Raw genomic sequence first — 22,195 nt, 5'->3', positions numbered from 1 at the left:
CTTGTAATATCTAAGTTCCACTTCAGTATCCTTTTTAATGTCTCAAAACCATTTTCAACTTCAGTCCAAAACTTGACTTTGTGAGTTTGCTTCCAGAGTGTTTTCTATTTTCATGAAACATCAGCAGTCTGTCCAGCTAGAAACCTAAAACTCACCTCCCACTCCTTACCCCATTATCCAGTCCACCCAGAGGTGTTTTGTTGTTGTTGTTGTTTATTTTAGAGGTAGTCATTGAGGGAGGGAGAGAAAGAGAAGCATCAATGTGAGAAAGAAACGTTGATCTGTTGCCTCCCATACACAACCTGGGTATGTGGCCTGATTGGAAATCAAACCCAGGACCCATTGGTGCACTGGATGATGCTCCAATCAACTGAGCCATACCAGCCAGGGCCAGAGATACTGTTTTACACCGTAAATTTTTGTTCCTCGTTAGTCCACATATCTCCATTGCTACCACCATTGGTCAAGCTTCCATTCTCTCTCTCACATAGGTGACTGTTAGCAGCCTTTTTGTCTGTCCCTAAATCTAATCTCTGCCTGTCCCATACCTGGACAGAACAAACTTTAAAAATGTACATGAATCACTATTCTGCCTAAAACTCTGATGAATTTCCATTATCCTTAGTCTGCAGATAAAGGCATATGTATCTCACCCTGTTCTGCCTTGCTCATTATATTTCCAAGGCCTAGCATAGTACTTTTTCATAGTAAACTAATAGCCCATCGCGAGCAGTAGGCCACCCGCTGCTTCCACGGGAGCTGGCGAGAAACAACGTGCCGACGGGAGCCGCGCTGCTTCCGTGGGAGGTGGGCCGACCATCTCCTCTCCGGGCCTGCGCTCGGCCGCGGAAGCTGCGGGCCGGCTGCCCTGTCCCCCAGAGGCCCTCCGCGACCGGGGCGTTGCCACAGCGACAAAGCAAGCGTCCCGCCCTGGCCGCACCGTGCCCAATGCCCAGAGGCCCTCCGTCACCACGGCGATGAAGCAAGCATTCCACCAGGCCGCTCACGCTGCCCACTCTCAGTGGCTGACTCCGGCGAGGCTGAGAGGGCTGGGTGCCGCCATCTTTGTGATGGAGTGACAGTTAATTTGCGTATTACCCTTTTATTAGATAGGATAGGATGCTCATATATTTAAGGGATGAACAAAGGAAGGGATGTATGAAAGGATCAAAGTAATTGAGTAATTCATGCTATCCTTGTATTTCCTTCATGTTAGGCTGCATGTGAATATACATACACGTCTACCGAGATATGAGCAAAATACTATTTGAATAAAATAATGTTTATCTTTGATAACTTCTCTTTCCTATCTTTTCACATCCCCACTCTGTCCATCTCATTACCTTCCTTCTTTGCACCATTTTATTTATCTAAAGTTGCTGAGTCCAAGAACCCTGTTATCTTCTCCCCATATATTTAATGAAGGCCAACCATTGAAATTCATGTCAGTGAGCCGAAACCGGTTTGGCTCAGTGGATAGAGCGTCGGCCTGCGGACTGAAGGGTCCCGGGTTCGATTCCGGTCAAGGGCATGTACCTTGGTTGCGGGCACATCCCCAGTGGGGGGTGTGCAGGAGGCAGCTGATGGATGTTTCTCTCTCATCGATGTTTCTAGCTCTCTATCCCTCTCCCTTCCTCTCTGTAAAATATCAATAAAATATATTTTTTTTTTAAAAAAAAGAAAGAAATTCATGTCAGTGACTCTTATAAGCAAACTAGAGGCCCAGTGCACAAAACTTGTACACCAGTAGGGTCCCTAGGCCTGGCTGGCAATCAGGGCTGATCGGGGCCTTCCCTCTGCTGGCCAGGGCCTTCCTTCATTCCACGCCGCCCCCTGGTGGTCAGTGCAGGTCACAGCAAGTGGTCGAACTTCCTGATCAAACTCCCGAGGGGATAATTTGCATATTAGCCTTTTATTATATAGGACTAGAGGCCTGGTGCACGAAATTCGTGCACGGGAGGGGCGTGTCCCTCAGCCCAGCCTGCACCCTCTCCAATCTGGGATCCCTCTCACAATCCAGGACTACTGGCTCCCAACTGCTCGCCTGCCTGCCAGCCTGATCATCCCCTAACCACTCCTGTGCCAGCCTGATTGATGTCTAACTGCTCCCCTGCCAGCCTGTTTGCCCCCAGCTTCCCTCCTCTGCCGGCCTGATCCCTCCCAACTGCCTTCCCTTGCAGGCCTGGTCCCTCCCAATTGCCCTCCCCTGCTGGCCATCTTGTGGTGGCCATCTTGTGTCCACATGGGGGCAGCCATCTTTGACCACATGGGGGCAGCCATCTTGTGTGTTGGAGTGATGGTCAATCTGCATATTACTCTTTTATTAGATAGGATAGAGGCCTGGTGCATGGGTGGGGGCCAGCTGGTTTGGCCTGAAGTGTGTCCCAGATCAGGGTGGGGGTTCCCTTAAGGTGTGGGGCAGCCTGCTTGAGGGGCCTGTGGTGGTTTGCAGGCTGGCCACACCCCCCAGCAACCCAAGCAGAGGCCCTGGTATCTGGGATTTATTTATCTTCTACAATTGAAACTTTGTAGCCTTGAGCGGAGCCAAGCCTTCTGCTTGCTCCCTGGCGGCAGCCATTTCTGTTGGGATTTATGTATCTTCTATCATTGAAACTTTGTAGCCTTAAGTGGAGGCCTGGGCGGGCCAGGGTGTGCGGAAAGCTTGACTTCCTCCATCACCGGGGGCAACCCTAGTCTCCTGCTCTCTCCAGCTCCGTGGCTACAGTCATTTTTATTGGAATTTATTTATCTTCTATCATTGAAACTTTGTAGCCTTAAGCGGAGGCCTGGGCTGGCCAGGGTGTGGGGAAAGCTTGGCTTCTTCCACCGCCGGGGAAACCCAAGCCTCCCTCCTGCTCTCTCCGTGGCTGCAGCCATCTTGGTTGGGGTTAATTTGCATCCTCACTCCTGATTGGCTAGTGGGCGTGGCTTGTGGATGTAGCAGAGTGGTGGTTAATTTGCATATTACTCTTTTATTAGATAGGACTGTTTGGTATGCATGACAGTAAAGTGAAGTTTTTTGGGGGTACTGTAAAGCAAATAGTTGCCCTCCCATTGGAGAGTCAAATCCACTAATTCATAAATTAGGTTCCAGCTAATAATGAGGCACAAAGCTGCAAGGGTCACTCAAACAAGTACTTGAGAATCTCAAGAGTTTCATTGGTAATAGTCTTGCTCTGCTCATTAGAGAATTCCAAGGCTTTAAGAGAGCAGCAGAAGATTGGGTGGTTGTGATACATAGGCTAGTAAATGGGAGTTGGGGAATATTTTTCATGTGAGTTGGGTGGTTTCTGAAAGGGAGAAATGAAGTCTCATTTTGTAATGTCAAGGTTCACCCATGAGTTGGCCCTGAGAAGCTGGGAATTAACCACAGCTTCTATAATTTTTGTAAAGAAAAGAAAACTAGAAATGAAAACTAGTCTTTTTTTTTTTTTTTTTTTTTTTTTAGAGAGAGGAACATTGATCCGTTGCCTCAGGTATGTGTCCCAATCAGGGATAGAACCTGCAACCTCTTGGTGTACGGGCTGGCACTCCCAACTGATTAAGCCATCTGGCCAGGGTGAAATCTGTAGCTTTTTAAAGATAGGTTTCTTATTAGTTTTCACTGAGGAGCTATGGCATAGTAATAATTTAATAATAATTTATATGTGTTTGGTGTTCCTGAGCCCTTCTGGGAGCTATCTCATTTGATCTTCTCTTCAGTCAGCAAGTACAGTTAGGCAGGTTTTGTAAATGATGAACCAACGCTGGAAGAAACCCAGTAGCCAATTAGGGATTCGAAACCAGGACTCTACTGTTTCATCACCCTATTGCATCTAATCCCTGTTACTAAATTTGTGTTGATTTTACAAACTTCTTAAGCTGAGAGCAGAAGTTAAGGCTTTGCGATCCACAGATGCCTACAAAGGAATATGGAGACTGAAGAGGAAGATTATTTTTATCAGGCTATTGTCTACTGTTTTAGCTGTTTGGAGGTGCGCACACATTCACACCTTTGGTTCACTTTTTAATAATTATTTGAACAATTTCTTTGTTTTCTGGCCATTTAAATTTATACTCATGGGGCTCCAGAATATCATTGGTTGTTTGTCACATTTTCCAGTACAGCATTAATCCCCATCCCAGTCTCTTGCTCATCCTCTGAAAGCTTTAAGCCATTAAATCATGTGCACAAGAAGACATCTTTTCTGGTTTATCTTCTTTGTGTATGCTCACTAAGCTCCAGCTTAAATAAACATTGGAAAATCATAGTTACCATAAATGGGTCTCTTAGAGCTATCAAATAGGCACAGTTGTAAACAGTTGGCATTCATTAACTTATTGAATCCTCACCACAAACCTATGATGTAATTACAGTGATCCCTATTTTTACAGTCTGTTTAAATGTCAGTTCCTCCAGCTCTGTGTCCTTTGGCAAGTCACTTAACCTTTCTTTACTTCAATTTCCTCATCTGTAAAATGGAGATGATGATAACGTTCTCACCATTTGGGTGGTGAGGATTAAATGAAATTCATATAAAGCACATAGTGAATGCTTGCAGAGTTAGCTATTGTTATCTAATTAGTTTATATGATTGATGGCAGAGAAATCACTGTCAAAAGAATCTACAGTTTGGTTTCTGGTCCTCGCTCTGCTATTAAGTAGCTATGGGATTATAGGTCAATTTTCCTCTTTCTGGGCCACAGTTTTCTTATACAGATTTTATTTTAACCTTTTATTTGGAAGTAACTTCAAATTTACAAAAAAGATAGTACAGATATGACACTAAAAGTATAGACAACAAGAGCATACCCAGTCTATCATCTAAATTACGGTTTTGTCATTTGATCTTCATAGTGTTCTTTTGTTTGTTTAAATATATTTTTATTGATTTCAGAGGGGAAGCAAGAAGTGAGAGAGAGAGATAGAAACATCAATAATGAGAGAAAATCATTGATCGGCTGCTTCCTGCACGCCCCACATTGGGGATCAAGCCCGCAATCCGGGCATGTGCCCTTGACTGGAATCGAACCTGGGACCCTTCAGTCCACAGGCCAACACTCTATCCACTGAGCCAAACCAGCTAGGGCCATAGTATTGTGGGGTTTTTTTAATTTAATAAATCTTTATTGTTCAGATTATTACAATTGTTTCTCCTTTTCCCCCCCATAGCTCCCCTCCACCCGGTTCCCACCCCACCCTCTGCCCTTACCTCCCCCCCACTGTCCTCATTCATAGGTGTACGATTATTGTCCAGTCTCTTTCTGCACCCCCCCATACCCCTTTCCCCCTGAGAATTATCAGTCCACTCCCTTTCTATGCCCCTGATTCTATTATATTCACCAGTTTATTCTGTTCCTCAGATTTTTAATTCACTTGATTTTTAGATTCACTTGCTGATGGATATGTATTTGTTGTTCATAATTTTTCTCTTTACTTTTTTCTTCTTCCTCTTCTTAAAGAATACCTTTCAGCATTTCATATAATACTGGTTTGGTGGTGATGAACTCCTTTAGCTTTTTCTTATCTGTGAAGCTCTTTATCTGACCTTAATTCTGAATGATAACTTTGCTGGGTAGAGTAATCTTGGTTGTAGGTTGTTGCTATTCATCACTTTGAATATTTCTTGCCACTCCCGTCTGGCCTGCATAGTTTCTGTTGAGAAATCGGCTGACAATCGTTTGGGTGCTCCCTTTTAGGTAATTAACTGTTTTTCTCTTGCTGCTTTTAATATTCTCTCTTTGTCTTTTGCCCTTGGCATTTTAATTATAATGTGTCTTGGTGTGGTCCTCTTTGGATTCCTTTTGTTTGGGGTTCTATGCACTTCCTGGACTTGTAAGTCTATTTCTTTCACCAGGTGGGGGAAGTTTTCAGTCATTATTTCTTCAACTACGTTTTCAGTATCTTGCTCTCTCTCTTCTTCTGGCACCCCCATAATTCTGATGTTGGTACGCTTGAAGTTGTCCCAGAGGCTTCTTACACTGTCTTCAACTTTTTGGATTCTTTTTTCTTTTTTTTGCTTTTCCGGTTGAGTGTTTTTTGCTTCTTTGTATTTCAAATCTTTGACTTGATTCTTGCGTTCCTCTAGTCTGCTGTTGGGTCTCTGTATAATACTTTTTATTTCAGTCAGTGTATGCTTAATTTCTAGTTGGTCCTTTTTCATATCCTCGAGGGTCTCGCTAAAGTTATCGGCCTTTTCTAGGATATTATTGAAAAGCCCTTATAACCGTGGTTTTGAATTCTATATCCAGTCATTTGTTTTCCTCCATTTCTTTCATTTGTGATCTGTTTCTTTGTCTCTGCATTTTCGCTGCTTCCCTGAGTTGGTAGAGTAGCTTTGTGTGCTAGGTTTCCTATATGGCCCAGTGGGTCGGCCTCCCCAGTTAACCTGAGGTGGACACTCTTGGTGCACCCCTTTGTGGACTGTGTGTACAGCGTTGTTGTAGTTAAGTCTTGATTGTTGTTGGTATCACTGGGAGGAATCGACCTCCAGGCCAATTGGCTGTGAGGATCAGCTGTGTCTATGCTGGGAGAAGTTAGGTGCTGGAGACAGCCTTATAGGATCAGACTTGCAAAATTGCAAAAGCCTCTGTGCTCAGCTTGGATGGGGCAGAATCTCAGGGCGAAGTCTCAGGGTGGAGCAGACAGTCTTGGCTTCCCGTCAGCCCTGCCCTTGCGCGCGTGCGCCTCCAGACCTCTGCCTTCCACGGCTCCCCTGAGTTTCCGCCTGACAGTCCAGATTCCTCCCGTAAGAGCGTGGGTCCCCAGGGGCTCGCCCGGAACTGGGGTTCAGTGCAGTCAGGAGCTTCCTACTCCCTTCCGTTAGGGAAAGCCTCTGGCAACCTCCGCATTCAGTCTTCTCTGCGAGCACTTGCGCGCACGCACCTCCAGACCCTTGCCCGCCGCGGATCCCCCGAGTCTCCGTGTACCTTTCTCTCTACCTGACAGTCCAGACTCCCCCTGTATGAGCCTGGGTCCACAGGGTTTCGCCCGGAACTGGGGTTCAGTGCAGTTGGGGGCTTCCTTTCCCCTCCCGCCAGAGAAAGTCAGCCAGGCACTCAGCCGCCTTTCCTCTCTGCGCGCGTGTCTCCGTACCTCAGCCCTTTGCAGCTCCTCTGATTCTCCGTGAGCTTTTCTCTTTCCTTCTAGTTGTAGAATTTCCACTCAGCCAGCCTTCCTGTGGTTCTGGATGATGTCCGTTCTATCTTTTAGTTGTAGTTTTGAAATTGTTCTACGCGGCAGCAGTTTGGGTGCTTACCTATGCCGCCATCTTGGTTTCTGCCCATAGAATTGTTTTTTAACAGCATTTCTCTCCCCTTCTTCCCCTCCAGTACAGGATAGGGTAGGACATTATATTTAGTTGTCATGTCTTTTTAGCCTTTCTTTGTCTTATAATATTTACATTTTTGAAGAGCACAGTATATCCACCCCTCTCTTTTGTTAGTTTATTGATTTTGTTTTGTTTTATTTGTTTAATTTTAGAGAGGAAGAAAGAGGTAAAAACATCAGTGATGAGAGAGAATCATTAATCAGCTGCCTCCTGCACACCCCCAACTAGACATCAGGCTCACAACCAGGGCATGTGCCCTGATCAGAATCAAACTGTGGCCCTCACCAGTTTGGCTCAGTGGATAGAGCGTCGGCCTATGGACTGAAGGGTCCCAGGTTCGATTCCAGTCAAGGGCACATGCCTGGGTTGTGGGCTAGATCCCCAGTGGGGAGCGTGTAAGAGGCAGCCAATCAATGATTCTCTCTCATCATTCCTCTCTGAAATTAATAAAAAAATATATATTTTAACAAAAACAAAAAAGAATCGAACTGTGACCTGCTGGTTCATGAGTCGACATTCAACCACTGAGCCACACCAGCTGGGCCCTCCCCCCACCCCCTTCCTTTTAATAGACTCTTCCTCGTTTTCTGTTTGTCCAGTGTTTCCTTGTAATATGAAGTTATGCAGTCTTGGATAGAAAAATGCATAGTTGGTGATGTGTCCACAGGTTATGACCTCTGGAGACTCAATGCATTTTTTTAAATATATTTTATTGATTTTTTACAGAGAGGAAGGGAGAGGGATAGAGAGTTAGAAACATCAATGAGAGAGAAACATCGATCAGCTGCCTCCTGCACACCCCCTACTGGGAATGTGCCCGCAACCAAGGTACATGCCCTTGACCAGAATTGAACCTGGCACCCTTGAGTCCATAGGCCAACGCTCTATCCACTGAACCAAACTGGTTAGGGCTAAATGCATTTTTAATTAAACGCAGAGTAACAGGAATCAACATGCTACAGGAATCTCAGAACAATCAGGGAAGACATCATAAAGGGGACTTAGTTTACCATTTTGTCTGTATTTCTAAAATTTCACAGATTTTTCTCTCAAATTTTGCATTAGTTCATCCAATATATGTTAGTTTTCTATCAGTTTTTATTAAGCTGGCACCTGTATTAAGTAAATAAAAGGAATATTACTGATTTTATTTTTAAATTTAATGAAATAAAGTATATATTTCAAATGGTGATTAAGGATGTACTGATTATTACATAAGATTCACCAAATGATTTGGATTAATATAAAATGACATTGAACTTTGATGTGTGAGAACAACAGTCTATTTCCTTCCTTGTTTCATCAAATATTAGAGTCAGACTGGCGGTTTATATTGGCTTTGTCACCACTCCAGAGCCTTTTAGCATCCCTACTTGAGCTGTAGAAAGCTGCTGAAAGGAAAGTACTATTCTTGCCAACATTTTCTGTAGAATGTATAAATAGTAGTAATGCTGATGGGTCTGTCCTCAATGCCATGTTTCCCTTCCAGGCTATCCAAACTTTAGCTGAGGAGGTAACAAACTACTTTGCAGAATAGGATTAGGGCTGATACAGGGTTTTTTTGTTGTTGTTCTGTGTTAAGGGAAACACTATGACACAGTTGGGATATATTCATTGGTTTAACAGGTAGGAGAGCCAGAACTATATTTAAGGCCATTGTTGTAAGGTGATTTTTATTCCTGTATGCTTTTAAAAAGTAATTCCTTGGCCCTTGTGCATTTTTTTCTGCAGTTTGAAGAAAACAGTTCTGAAACAAAGTCTTACCCCACCCCACAGCTGCCTCTGAACACAGTGACTGCCAGATCTCCATACATCAAGTTCAGCTTTGTTCGCCAACCTGTCTGACATGTCGGGACCCGTGCCAAGCAGGGCCAGAGTTTACACAGATGTTAATACGCACAGACCCCGAGAGTACTGGGATTACGAGTCACATGTGGTGGAATGGGGGTAATTGTTTCCTTTTTATTTCACTATATTCACCCAAAGAGCTGGTTTATGGATTTGTAGAGTCAGACAACCTCTCTGACTGAGATTTGTAAACCTCAAGATTAAAGTCCGATTTGTGTTTTCTTCTGCAATGAAGAACCAAGGTATTGCTTTGACAAATTAACAATTTTGATGAGCTTATCATTGAAGAATCATTTCAGTCTTTTTCTTATTCTTTGATTTATATATTTTGTATACAAAGCTGATAAAGAGTTACCTATCAACTTACCTCCACTAAGGGCTTTGTGGTTAGGTGAGAATTAATACTTAAGAGATTTTGAAAACACTAAACTCTTACATAAAGTGTTTTTGAGGTCAGAGAATGTTGTCCCATGATGATTCTGAAGAATGAAACAGTTCTCCAGAAAGGTGTCCTCTTTCTAATGAGAAGCAAATTTAAACCCTTAAACACTTGCCCTTATCATAAGACCTAGACATGTGTAACATGGAATTCAGCCAAAATTCCATCTTGAACAGTTGCACTCTGCTGAAACAGCAGTATTTGCTCTCCTAATTCTCTGTGCAATCTCATTGGGATGTTTGCATTTCTTGTCCCAACATGGTATGTATTTAATTCATCAGGTCATACTTTTGTGATAAAAAGCTTTTTGACATTCAAATGCAAAAGAAAACTATTTGAAAACTCATAAAGCTACAGTTTCCATATGCTATATTTTATATCTATCCACATGTGATGTCCATAGCCTGTAAGTGGATAAATATAGCCTCCAAAATTTGTGAGTATATTTAATCATGATTGGGTTGTGAATCTTAACAGTTAAGTCATTGCCTCTGCACAAGGAAACATAGTGTGCTTTAAAGATATACTGTCAAGAACCAGTGGTACAATACCAGTAAATGTTATCATCTGTAATAATAAAAGAGTAATATGCTAATTAGACCAGACGTCCTTCCTGACAAAGCCAGGACCGGAGGGAAGCCAACCTGGGTCCCGGGTGCCTGCCTGCGGCTGGAGGAGGGAAGCCTGGGTCCCGGGTGCCAGAGGGAAGCTGGTGCCAGCAGGAAGCTGGTGCCAGCAGCCAGGGGAAGGAAGACCTACTCTTGCATGAATTTTCATGCATCAGGCCTCTAGTTATTTATAATCTAACAATTTTCCTTATATCAGGCTTTGGGTTCTAGGGATACCTCTCCATTTTACAGAACTTCAACTACTCTGTTCAAATTTAGTGCTCTGCATTTAGTTCTGCTAAAATAGCACTATTTTTTTTGGCATGGTCCTATTTGCATGCTTGCTTTTATTTCCTATTATGGGCCCAGTGCACAAATTCATGCACCTTGAAAGGAACTGTGGCCAGCGAGGCTGCAGTGGGCCCAGGAGCGGGTCTTGGCCCATCCTCCGCACCGCCACCCAGCCCCTCCCATAGCAGCCCTGGGTCCCCTGTCTGCCTGCAGCCCTGCTCCTGCCGGCCTCACTTGCACCTGCTGATGGCGCGGAGCGATTGGGGCTGGTGCCAGCAGCGGTTGCGAGCGGGGTTGATGCCATCAGCGGGTGCAAGTAGCTGCCCTGATCGCCCCTCAGGAGCAGGGGGAGGTGGAGAAGCCCTCAGGGGCAATCAGGGCCGGCAGCCGCCGCTCACACCAGCTGACTGTGCCGAGTGATCGGGGCCAGTGCCAGGCCCTGGCAGCGGGTGCAAGCAGCAGCTCCAGTGCCAACAGCAGGTGCGAGCGCTGGGAGCAAAAAATTTTTAGTAACCACCAGAGGCTTGCCCCAATGACAGTGACCGGCGCCCCACCTTGGTCTGGCGCCCCCGCTCACCTGCTCCACCATCCCGCCACGGCTAAGGCCCACCATGTTCCACACTCTGCCACCTGCTGCCCATGCCCACCATGTTCTGCACATGCCCCCCTGGTGGTCAGCACACATCATAGCGACCAGTTGTTTGGTTGTTCTGCCGTTTGGTTGATTTGCATATTAGCCTTTTATTATATAGGCTACCTTCCCACAGGAGGGTATCTCAACCAGAACTAAGAGCTCCCTTTCCCTAGACCTGCCATGATTATTATGTTGTTCATTGTCCTTACTACCTTTTGCCTTTTCTGTTCATTCACTTTCTTTTTAGTTGCTTGAGGAAAATTAATGGCTGATTTATTACATGTTAGATTCTCAGTGTCTCCAGCAGGAATAAATAGAATTTAGATGTTACTAAAAGGACTATGTCATTCTTTAGTGCAGAGTGTTCTAAATTATAAGCAGGGGCAGAGAGAAAATGTTAGCGTTTTTGTTGTTTTACCTCTGATATTGTTTAGTGGTCATGAAATAAATATGGGTAAAATAGAGCAGGGGACCCCCTAACTATGGTTCATGATCTATAATATAGTTTGCAAAACTCCATTATATGGACTGACCTCGGGGCTTGCCTAGGAGAACAAGTGGGAGGTCAAGCCTATATATTTGAAAGCCACTTAACCTACAAAGAAGCCCATTCAAAATAGGCTGCTCCCAAATGTGGCTGAATTGAAATATTCTTATAATGTGTATTTACTTCCTGCTAAGTGCCAACAGTGGGCCAGGCACTAGGAGACAGGAATATATAAAAATTATTCTCCAAGGGAAAGCTTTTTGTTGTTGTAGGTCAAACATGTATAATGAATCCTAATACAAGCTATCTATGTGTTGTATGCCAATATTGATGTAAACCATTTCGGATTTGAAAGAATAATTGAAAGGATTTGGAATGTGCCCATTTTTAATTGGCCCAATTAAAATAAACAAACCTATTTCGGAATTATTTGAAATTAGAGGCCCGATGCACAAAATTCGTGCTAAGGGCTCAGCCCTCACAGCAGCCCTAGCTGCCACCTTGGGAGCCTCCCTCCCCACCCTCCTCCCCCCCTCCAAAACTGGCCGTTCCCAAAGGTCGTTCCACCATCCGGTCTAATTAGCATATTAACTCTTTATTATATAGGATACCTCATTTCTTTTACTGGTAATAAATTTTATAAGTTGAATTAGTGCTTGATAAGTTGAACTTTTTAAATCATTGTGATTTTGACTCTTTGTTTACAGAAATCAAGATGACTACCAGCTGGTTCGAAAATTAGGCCGGGGTAAATATAGTGAAGTATTTGAAGCCATCAACATCACAAATAATGAAAAAGTTGTTGTTAAAATTCTCAAGGTGAGTAAGAAAGGAGAAGAGATTGTAATTTCAGAGGTTTTTGGAAGTTAGATTTGTTTTAAGTAATAGTGATGCCTTTTTTAAAGTAGCATTTGAAAGGGCGTTTAACACCTTTATTTTGTCATCTGAAATCAATAGAGATTATCTTCATTTGACAGATCAGGAAACTAAAGCAAGAGAAGTGATTGGCTCCAGTCATACAGCTATATTGTGGCAGAGGAAGGGAGGTTCAGTCCTCTCTCTAAGCCTAATACTGATTTGATTTCCTCTGTTTTTAATTCTATTTCATGCTTTTGTTTTCAATAAATTGTTACCTTTACGGTGTAAGGATGAGGAGTCACAAATGCAGGCCTTTAGAGGTCAGGCAGATGACATGCAGCTAGTCTGATGTAAAAGCCCATGATTAGAGGAGGTGAGTGATGGGTGCTGTAGTAGTGCAAGACCAGCATTGCTTGATACTCCTTTGCAGAAAGAAACTATAAAGATTTATATATGTATATGAATTCTCCTGATTTTTAAATGTTGGCTCAGTTTTTTAAAAAAAAACAAAACACTGTACAGATTCTGATTGAGCATATGTAGGTGGATCCTGGGAATCTGTGTATTAAAAAAATCCAGGTTATGGATCATTAAAGTTTAATAGCCACCGATCTTGTTAATGAAGAGATTATATATGCTTAAAATAATTTCTGAGAATTGTATGCAGTATGTCAGTAGTCTGAGGTGACTGACACCCTGGGAAAGAGCTGCAGGTCCAGTATAGGAGGTACAGGTCACATGTGGCTATTGAGCATTTTAAGTATGGCTGGTCCAAACTGAAATATGCTATAAGGATAAAATATACTAGATTTCAAAGGCTTAGTAAAATAAATATATCTATACTGCCCATTAGTAATTTTTTATATTGATTTACATGTTAAAATAAGATTTTGAATATATTTTGTTAAATAAAATATTTTATTAAAATTAGTTTTGTCTGTTTATTTTTTTAATGTTTTTATTGCTTTTTAGAGAGAGAGGAAAGGAGAGGGATAGAAACATTGATGAGAGAGAAACATCATCAATCCTGCACGCCTCCCCCCCCCACCCCCCACACACACACACACACACACGGGGGATTGAGTCCACAACCTGGACATGTGCTCTGACCTGGAATTGAACCGGCAGCTTCTTGGTTCCTGGGTCAGTGCTCAACCACTGAGCTACATGCTGTTTATCTTTTTTTAACATGGATACTAGAACATTGAGAATACATAGGTGGCTTGCATTATATTTCTTTTGGACCAGCACTGTTTTAGACTATTTAGGAGGAAGGCTTTGTGGAGGTGGTACAGTTGGACCAAAGCCCTCCTCAGAAAAATGAAAAAAATTCTGTCCCAGAGCAGATGTGGAAATGATGAGTGAGGACAAAAGAATATGGAAGTATGTTAAGGGACTCTGCAGAGTGGTCTTTTTAGAATAGAGAGATGAGTTCATTTATAGGAATACTGGTCATAAGGCTAGCTAGATTCTGTGTCCCAGTAATATTCTGAGATCTCATATATTTCACTTGATTCTTATAACAATCTTATGAGATAAGTACTCTTGTTGATCATTTTTCCCAAATGAAGGCTTAGAGAGGTCATGTCACTTACCTATAGGCCAGCAGGTCATGAAAGTAGGATTCACATTAGGGATTTTTTACTCCAGAGCCCACATTTAACCCACAAGTTTATGCTGCACAAGGATGGTTTGGCTGTCCTTGATGTTGGTCCTGTTCACCTAACCTTTGTTGGGTGTTTGTTTATAGACTTAGAGGAAGGAATAGAAAAAGTCTGTGTTTCATTCTAATTGGTAAAAAGATTTTTCAGGATTACCATTTATAGTGTTAGTATTACCATTTATAATCCTAGTTTGTATAGTTGTAAAGAGTTAACATTTTAAGACTGATGTTTGGAATTAAATGCTAATTCTTCAGAGGTCTAATCTTTAGAATGGAAATCTTTTTCAACATTTGCTAAGTAACCCACAGAGTGCCTGGCATAGGGCTAGGAGAAGGGGATTCAGAGATGAATCTGACACATTTCCTTCTTTCAAGGAGCTCATAAATATGTATGTATTACATTATCTGTTGAAATATCCTGAAATACTTTATTTCACTGATGTACGTACTTTTACTTTTTCAGCCAGTAAAGAAGAAGAAAATTAAGCGTGAAATAAAGATTTTGGAGAATTTGCGAGGCGGTCCCAACATCATCACACTGGCAGACATTGTAAAAGACCCTGTGGTAAGTATAGTATGTGCTGGCAAGGCCCACCAGGGCTGAGGTGGTGTTTGACTCAGAGCACAGCTGGCCTCTCTCTGTTGCCCCCTCTACTGTTAAGTCCTGCTTTAAAAGTGCTTAATCAGTTACAGCATTTAACTAGTTTGGGTCTTTCTTTCAAAGAGACCTCCACCCACAGACTATTTCTTATTCTTCTAGGATAAGAGACTGATAGCACTGGAAACTGAAATGTGTTAATCCATTTTGCAAACTCAGGTCCGATGCCGATGGGCGATGGGCGCATTGTCGGGCTGCCTAGAGCCTGGTGAGACTTCAGCTCCATGTCTTCTGTTTGAAATCCATCCCAAAAATGACCTAAGTGTGGTGATCAGAGCGGGAGGGCTTGTAGCAATAGAGGGATTCCTACTACTGAGGCAAGGACTGCCAAATTCACCACGTAGCATCCGAAAACATTGTGCTCATTAAAGCTGCCAGGGCTTTTGCTAATGTGTGTTTTCTTTTTCTTTTCCCTAGTCACGAACTCCCGCCTTGGTTTTTGAACATGTAAACAACACAGACTTCAAGGTATAATATATAACCAATCATTCCAAGCTGTTGGGTTTTCAGACCACATAGAAAGCCTTTTAAGGATGTTAGTATTAGAAGAACTTCCTTCCAACTTGCTTAAAAGAGCTTTTCATCTTCACAGTGTTAAATTATAAGATAGAAATACTGCTATACAAACTGCCACTTTCCACATCTTGGTAGTTTGCACTTTTATTTGTTGTGTGCTCTCTTTAATAACCAAATACATTTACTTCTCATCGCCTTTACCATTCACTTAACAGTTTCCCCTGATGTCAAATGTAATGAAAGCAATAACACATGTTCAGTCAAGATCTGTCCGTGGACATTTTACTTTAAAATGGCAGTGTTCAAGGAGGAATGTATTGTGTATGAAAAGCAAAGTCTTCTTATACCTTAGGATTCCTCTGGGTTAGGGTGGTGTAAATTCTGCTACAATACATACCTCTACAACTGATCTCTGACTTTCTGCCCATTCAGCAGCCTACTTTAAACAATTCTCAATTCTAATACAAAAGAAAAATATGGACACTCTTGGGTTTCAAGTTGTAAGGGTATTTGAATTGCCTTTGAACCAATTCAGTATGAAGAATTTTAGGTATCAATAAATGTATGAATTCTTTTGCTGAAATAAGAAAAAAAGGAACTGTTTTAGAATCAGAGCAATAACTTCAAAGAAAACGTCGGATGACATCACTAACCATTTAATGACATGCATGTGTTGTTTTTTTTGTTTTTTTAAAGACCATAACTCTTTGGAAGCTGGAAAAGATACATAACAGTTGTTCAAAGTTTATTTCAAATTGGGAGAGGAATAATTCTGTTAAATTGGCTTGACAGATTTGGCAGTAAGCCATCTGTACACTCACTGGTGATCTGCAGATGAGGTAGTTTGCTACTAAGGAGGCTGTGTATTTGCCAAAATGCCTTTTATGAGAAAGTCTGGAGGTAAATGAAAAGCAAACTTGATTGCAAATGTATATCAATGCATATTAGATAAACTGGTATATTCCCAACCATGGATTTTAGCTTCAGAAATACGAGTTAAGTAATTCTTGACATTTGCGTATATAAAGACTCAACGTATCTCTTTAAAGGGAATGTTATGTTGAAGAATTAGAGAATGATGTAGATAAGATCTTGGAATGATGGCAAATGAGCCAAGTCTTGGTTTGAATTTCTATAAATGAGGATGAGAAATTGCCTTCCATCAGCAGTATTTCATGGCTCAAATGTTACATTTGTCTTTAACAGCAATTATACCAGACGTTAACAGACTATGATATTCGGTTTTACATGTATGAGATTCTGAAGGTAAGGGAACTTTGAATACTAAATACCTTTAGATTGATCTTACCTTTGTTAAATAACTCAAATGACTATAGAAAAGCTAGTGAATTAACTTTTTAAAATATGTTGAAAGAAGGGGCCTTTTCATGTAAGTTTTTAATAAGTTAATAGCATCAGAACTCTTCTGCTAATGTAAGGGTATGGAATAGGGTCTAGTAGGAATATAATTTAGAATGGTTTGGAAAGGGTATTTAGAAGAGAGCTGGGGCCCCATAAATGTTTGTAATCTCCATCTTGCTCCTACGAAAGTTAACAGTTAAATTGTTCAAACTTGTAAATATATCTCCAGATGTGTTGGCTTCTGGTATACTTTATTTCATTTAAAATTGAACAAGTAAAACAAGAAACTTCCTCAGCTGTCAAAGGGTCATTGTCCTAAAATTATATAAATCACTGCTTAGAGATTGCTGATTTAGAGTGGACTTTGACTTCTAAATTGGGATCACCAAATTATCTTCTTCCTAGTAGTCACAAGATCAACTTAATATATGAGAAAATTGCTAAGAGTTGGCTAAAGTTTCTTATTAAATGAGGGTTGATGGTAAAGCCTGTATTCGAACTTTAGAAGTACCTTGAAGAGACTATGCCAGTAGAGATATTTGATTTTCCTATTGGCTCATGCAGTCTTCTGGCAAGCAGGACTTCATAAAGTTAAGGATATGCTTGCCTAGTCCTAGAAACCATAGGAACTCAAGTTGCCCTTTAAAAAGGACAAGAATTTGGCCAATGACATCAGCTGATCTAAAAGCCAGGATTAGCAAATCCCAAAGGTTGCACCACTCAGTTCACCTTAGTTTGAGTTTGGACATGGTTTTCAAATTGGATTTGATGTCATAAATCAGGAGTTGGCAAGCATCTTTACAGGAATAAACAGTAAAAATTTTGGCTTTGTGGTCCATAGGGTCTTTCTCAAGCTACTTATCTCTGTTGTAGTATGAATGCGGCTACAGATAACATGCAAATATGTGTGGCTGTGTTCCAATAAAATAAACATTCACAAAAACAGGCACCAGGCAATATATGGGCCATGGACCTCTACTGTAAACACTTAGCTGCTAAAGAATTATTGTCCTTTGAAGAACACTTTGTAGTACGACCAGTTTTCTTCTTTTGAGAGGCCTATGCTTATGAAAATAATCCAGTCTTTATATAAGGGAGAGAATTAGAAGTGATGCAATTGGTGTCACTTTGGGTCCTTTTGAACAGAAAGGATGTCGTAACAACTGTGTAAGAACAGAACTTGAATTCCAGAGGCCGTGCGTTTGACTTTAGGATCTTGAGCAAGTCTGCAAAATAGCTGTCGGAGTGATTGTCCTAACCCTGACTCCCAGGGATGTTGTAAGACTAGAAAGAAAACTATAGAGGAAAAACTAAAAAGCTTTAACTAGAAAATCACTCTTATGTAAGCTAACCTTTTTTTTTTCCTGTTTCTCTTACAGGCCCTGGATTATTGTCATAGCATGGGAATTATGCACAGAGATGTGAAGCCCCATAATGTCATGATTGATCATGAGCACAGAAAGGTAATGTGATAGACTAATAAATTTTTTCCTGCCTGATAGAGTGAACAGCCCATCTTCAACACTTTATCCCTAGCATCTGTTACAGTTCCTGGTACCTATTAGGCACTTGACACATATTTGGTGAATGAGTAAATTAATCAGAATGTTAAAATCATTATTCAAATTCCTAATGATACTATCAAGAAGGACGCCTTGGCCGATGTGGTCCAGTGGATAGAGCGTCAGCCTCTGCACTGAAGGGTCACAGGTTCAATTCCTAGTCAAGATACGTATCTGGGTTGCAGGTTCCATTCCTGACCCCAGTCAGGGAGCATGCGGGAGGCAACCAATTGATGTGTCTCACATTGATGTTTCTCTCTGTCTCTCTCCCTCTCCTGTCTCTCTCCCACTCCCTCCCTTTCCCTTCCACTCTCTAAAAAAAAATCAATGAAAAAAATACCCTCAGGTGAGGAATAACAACAACAAAAAGAATACTGTCAAGAAGGAAACATTAGAATAGTGGGCAAATCAGTTTTGGGCATGGAACCTGGCTTCTGGTTTTATTTATTGAATAACTAGTATCTGGGAAACTCCTTTCTTGTTTGCCTCCTCTCTCTTACCTGTACAACAGGTATAATAATATTTGCTCTGCATGCCACTAGGTTATTGTGAGAATTAAGTGTGCACAGTTGTGAAATGGATGAAATATTTAGCAAGTACAAGTTCTATTAATGAGAGTTCTACTGAACACATACTTTATAATATTTCAGTTTTGTAAGATAACTAAGCGTACCTTTTATAGGTAGTGATGACTGTTGTATACTTTGGAGATGTAGAGGATTTATTCATTCAACTAAAATTTTTTTAGACACACACTATGCATGGTATTGTTCTAGAAGCAGGGGATATATGCTTGAAGCAGATAGTAAAAAATTCTTGTCCATAAGGAGCTTGCCTTTGGGGGGTATGCTGGTAGGCCAGAAAGTTAAAAGTGATGTGGAAGAGAAATAGTCAGGAATAGGGAAGAACGGGGGATGTTGCGGTTTTAAACAAGGAGTAAAGGGAAGATTTCATTGGGAAGATGACATATTTAGAGAACACTTGAGGGCATCAGCCATGCAACCTTAGCAAGAAATATGTCTCAGAGGATGCAAAGTTCTGAGGCAAAAATGTGCCCGGCTTGTTGGAACAGTGGCAAGGATATACAGTGGAGACAGGGATGGGAAGTGGGAGTGGGATGAGAGAAATAAAGAAAGCCAGGTCATGTAAAACCTTAAATATTGTCAGAACTTTTCTCTAAAGATGCAGAGCTTTTGCAGGGTTTGAGGGAAGGGTCGGCAAGCTCTCACTTGGCATTTTTAAAGTTTACTACACACCTGTTAGAACAATTTAAAAAATAGTGCAATACCAAATGCTGGCAAGGATGCAGAAAAATTCAATCTCTTATACATTGTTGGTGGGAATGTAAAGTGGCACAGCCATTTTGGAAAATGCCAGCCTATTGTTTTATAGTTTGTTGGTTTCTTTAAAAGCTAAACAAACAGCGCCAGCTAGAGTGGGTCACTTTGTTGAGCATCATCCTGTTCACTGGAAGGTCACTGGTTCAATTCCAGGTGAGGGCACATGCCCAGTTTGTGTTTCCAGTCCCCAACGTTTCTCTCTCACATTGATATTTCTCTCTTTCCCTCCCATTCTCTCTAAAATCAATTTTTTAAAAAGACATATTACAAGTAAAAAAGCTAAATAAACATGTTTACCAAACAGTCCAGCAGTGGCATTTATTCCAGAGAAACCAAGCCTTAGGTCTGCACAAAAACCTGTATATGAATGCAGCTTTATTCCTAATAGTTAAAAATTGGGCCCTAGCTGGTTTTGCTCAATGGATAGAGCATCGGCCTGTAGCCCAAAGGGTCCCGGGTTCGATTCCGGTCAAGGGCACATACCTTGGGTGCAGGCTCCTCCCGGGCCCTGGTCAGGGCACATGCAGAAGTCAACCATTCGATGTGTTTCCCTCACATCGATGTTTCTCTCTGTCTTACCCTCTTTATTTAATTTAAAAAGACTATTTTTTTAAAAAAGAAAATTGGGGGGGCCAAATGTCCTTCAGTGAGAGAATGGTTAATCAAACAGGTATATCTATACCATGTAGTGTTACTGCTGAATAGTATTACTCAGGAATAAAAAGGAATGAACTATTACTGATAATGCAACAACTTGGTTGGATCTCATGCTGAGTGGAAAAAGGAAAGTTGTGCTGATTTTTCCATTTATAATACATTCTCAAAGTCTTAGAGCTACAGAATAGAGGTTGCCAGGGGTTAGAAGTGGAAAAGTAATAGCAAAAGGGACATCTGTGATGATGAAATAGTTTTGTATCTTATGGTAGGAGTTATCTGAATCTACACATGATAAAGTTACGCAGAACTGTGCACACACACACACACACACACACACACCAGCATGTAAAACTGGTGAATAATAAGGTATGTCTGTGGATTGTGCCAATGTCAGTTTCCTAGTTTTGATGTTATACCATTCAGAAATGTAAAGTTGGGTGAAGGGTACACAGAATTCCCAACTTAGTATCCTATCTAATAAAAGGGTAATATGCAAATTAACCGTCCCTCCGTCACAAAGATGGTGGCACCCATAGCCACAAGAAGGCAGCACCCACCCAGTCCTCTCAGCCCCTCTGGAGTTCCCCAGTCGGGCAGCATGAGCAGCCCGGTGGAATGCTTGTGTCATCGCCCCAGCAACGAGGCAAGCGTTCCGTGCCCGGCCGCGGATGGGCCTCTGGGCCGTGGAGAGCCTCTAGACAGCGGGCGTGGAGCAGCCAGGCCCTGCAGAGAGCTACTGGCGCATGGATTCGTGCGCAGGGCTACTAGTAAATTTATAATCATTTTAAAAATATAAAGCATTTAGCCCTAACCAATTTGGCTCAGTGGATAGAGCGTCAGCCTGCGGACTCAAGGGTCCCAGATTCGATTCCGGTCAAGGGCATGTACTTGGTTGTGGGCACATCCAAAGTAGGGGGTGTGCAGGAGGCAGCTGATTGATGTTTCTCTCTCATTGATGTTCCTAACTCTCTCTCCCCCTCCCTTCCTCTCTGTAAAAAAGTCAATAAATATATTTTTAATGATATATATATCATTCAAAAGGGATCATTCTTGTTGCTGTGTAGAGAATACAGGGGGGCAAGAGTGAAAGCAGCTTGACAAGTTATGAGAAGGGGCTATTGCAGTAAATCAGACAAGGATGGTGGTAGCATGAACCAGGGTAGTAGCAGTGGAGGTGATAATGATGGTCAGAATATGAGCCAACAAGATTTGTTGACAGATTAGATAGATATGGGTTGTAAGGGAGACAAGAGTCCAGGGTGGAGTGTTTTTGGCCTGAATGATAGGGTAAATGGAATTACCTTTAACTGACAAGGCGGGGGCTGTGGGAGAAAGGGAATAATTAGAGGTTTAGTTCTGAGATGTTTGTTAGGTGATCAGACAGGCAGAGATGGCTGGTAGAAGACATGGGCTAGAGCAGCGGTCGCAAACCTTTTGGACCTCACAGACCACCAGTGGTCCGGACCACTGGTTGGTGACCGCTGGGCTAGAGAGTGAGAAACACTGATACGCTGTGTGTGAAGCCAGGGGGCCAGAAATACTCATCTGGGAATACTTGTTGCTAAAAAAAGGAAACTCAGGGATAGCTCTGAAGCACTTTTTTTAAGGGGTTGGAGAAAAAGACTAAAACAATTTTACTTTTATACCTTTTGTTATATATAATTCCCTTTGTTCACCAAAACAATGAAGACACTGTACCTAGTTAACAGTGACAGATTAGTCACACCTTAGTACCCACAATTCAAATCATGCTTATGTTTTATACAATGGACAAATAAGGTTGCCTCTTGACTGTACTAGTACTTTTACCACTTTCAGGATACATTTTGGTAAGGGCCATTTTGTGCAGCTTTTCTCTTCATTCACTCAACAAATACTTTTTTGTTTTTCTTGTGTGTACTAGGCATTATGTTGAATTTAAAAGGTGAATAAAACAGTCCCTACCTTCAAGGAGTTTACAGT

At 41.8% G+C, this 22,195-nt stretch overlaps 1 protein-coding gene across 2 annotated transcripts in view; it reads left to right on the top strand.

Annotated features, from left to right (window-relative positions):
• Nucleotides 1–22,195, top strand: part of CSNK2A1 (casein kinase 2 alpha 1) — a 61,397-nt gene that overhangs the window by 22,094 nt on the left and 17,108 nt on the right. For both annotated transcript variants that reach the window (XM_080686311.1, XM_080686312.1), the window contains exons 2-7: nucleotides 9,042–9,257; nucleotides 12,325–12,436; nucleotides 14,602–14,703; nucleotides 15,214–15,264; nucleotides 16,519–16,578; nucleotides 18,054–18,137. In XM_080686311.1, the coding sequence (XP_080542437.1) occupies nucleotides 9,157–9,257; nucleotides 12,325–12,436; nucleotides 14,602–14,703; nucleotides 15,214–15,264; nucleotides 16,519–16,578; nucleotides 18,054–18,137 (510 nt within the window). In that variant the 5' untranslated portion in view covers nucleotides 9,042–9,156. The remainder of the gene's footprint in view (nucleotides 1–9,041; nucleotides 9,258–12,324; nucleotides 12,437–14,601; nucleotides 14,704–15,213; nucleotides 15,265–16,518; nucleotides 16,579–18,053; nucleotides 18,138–22,195) is intronic.

The sequence above is a fragment of the Plecotus auritus genome (assembly GCF_963455305.1).
Source record: "Plecotus auritus genome assembly, chromosome: 8".
Lineage (NCBI taxonomy): Eukaryota > Metazoa > Chordata > Mammalia > Chiroptera > Vespertilionidae > Plecotus > Plecotus auritus.
Note: the sequence above shows the minus strand (reverse complement) of the source record. Positions and strands in the feature narration are given on the sequence as shown.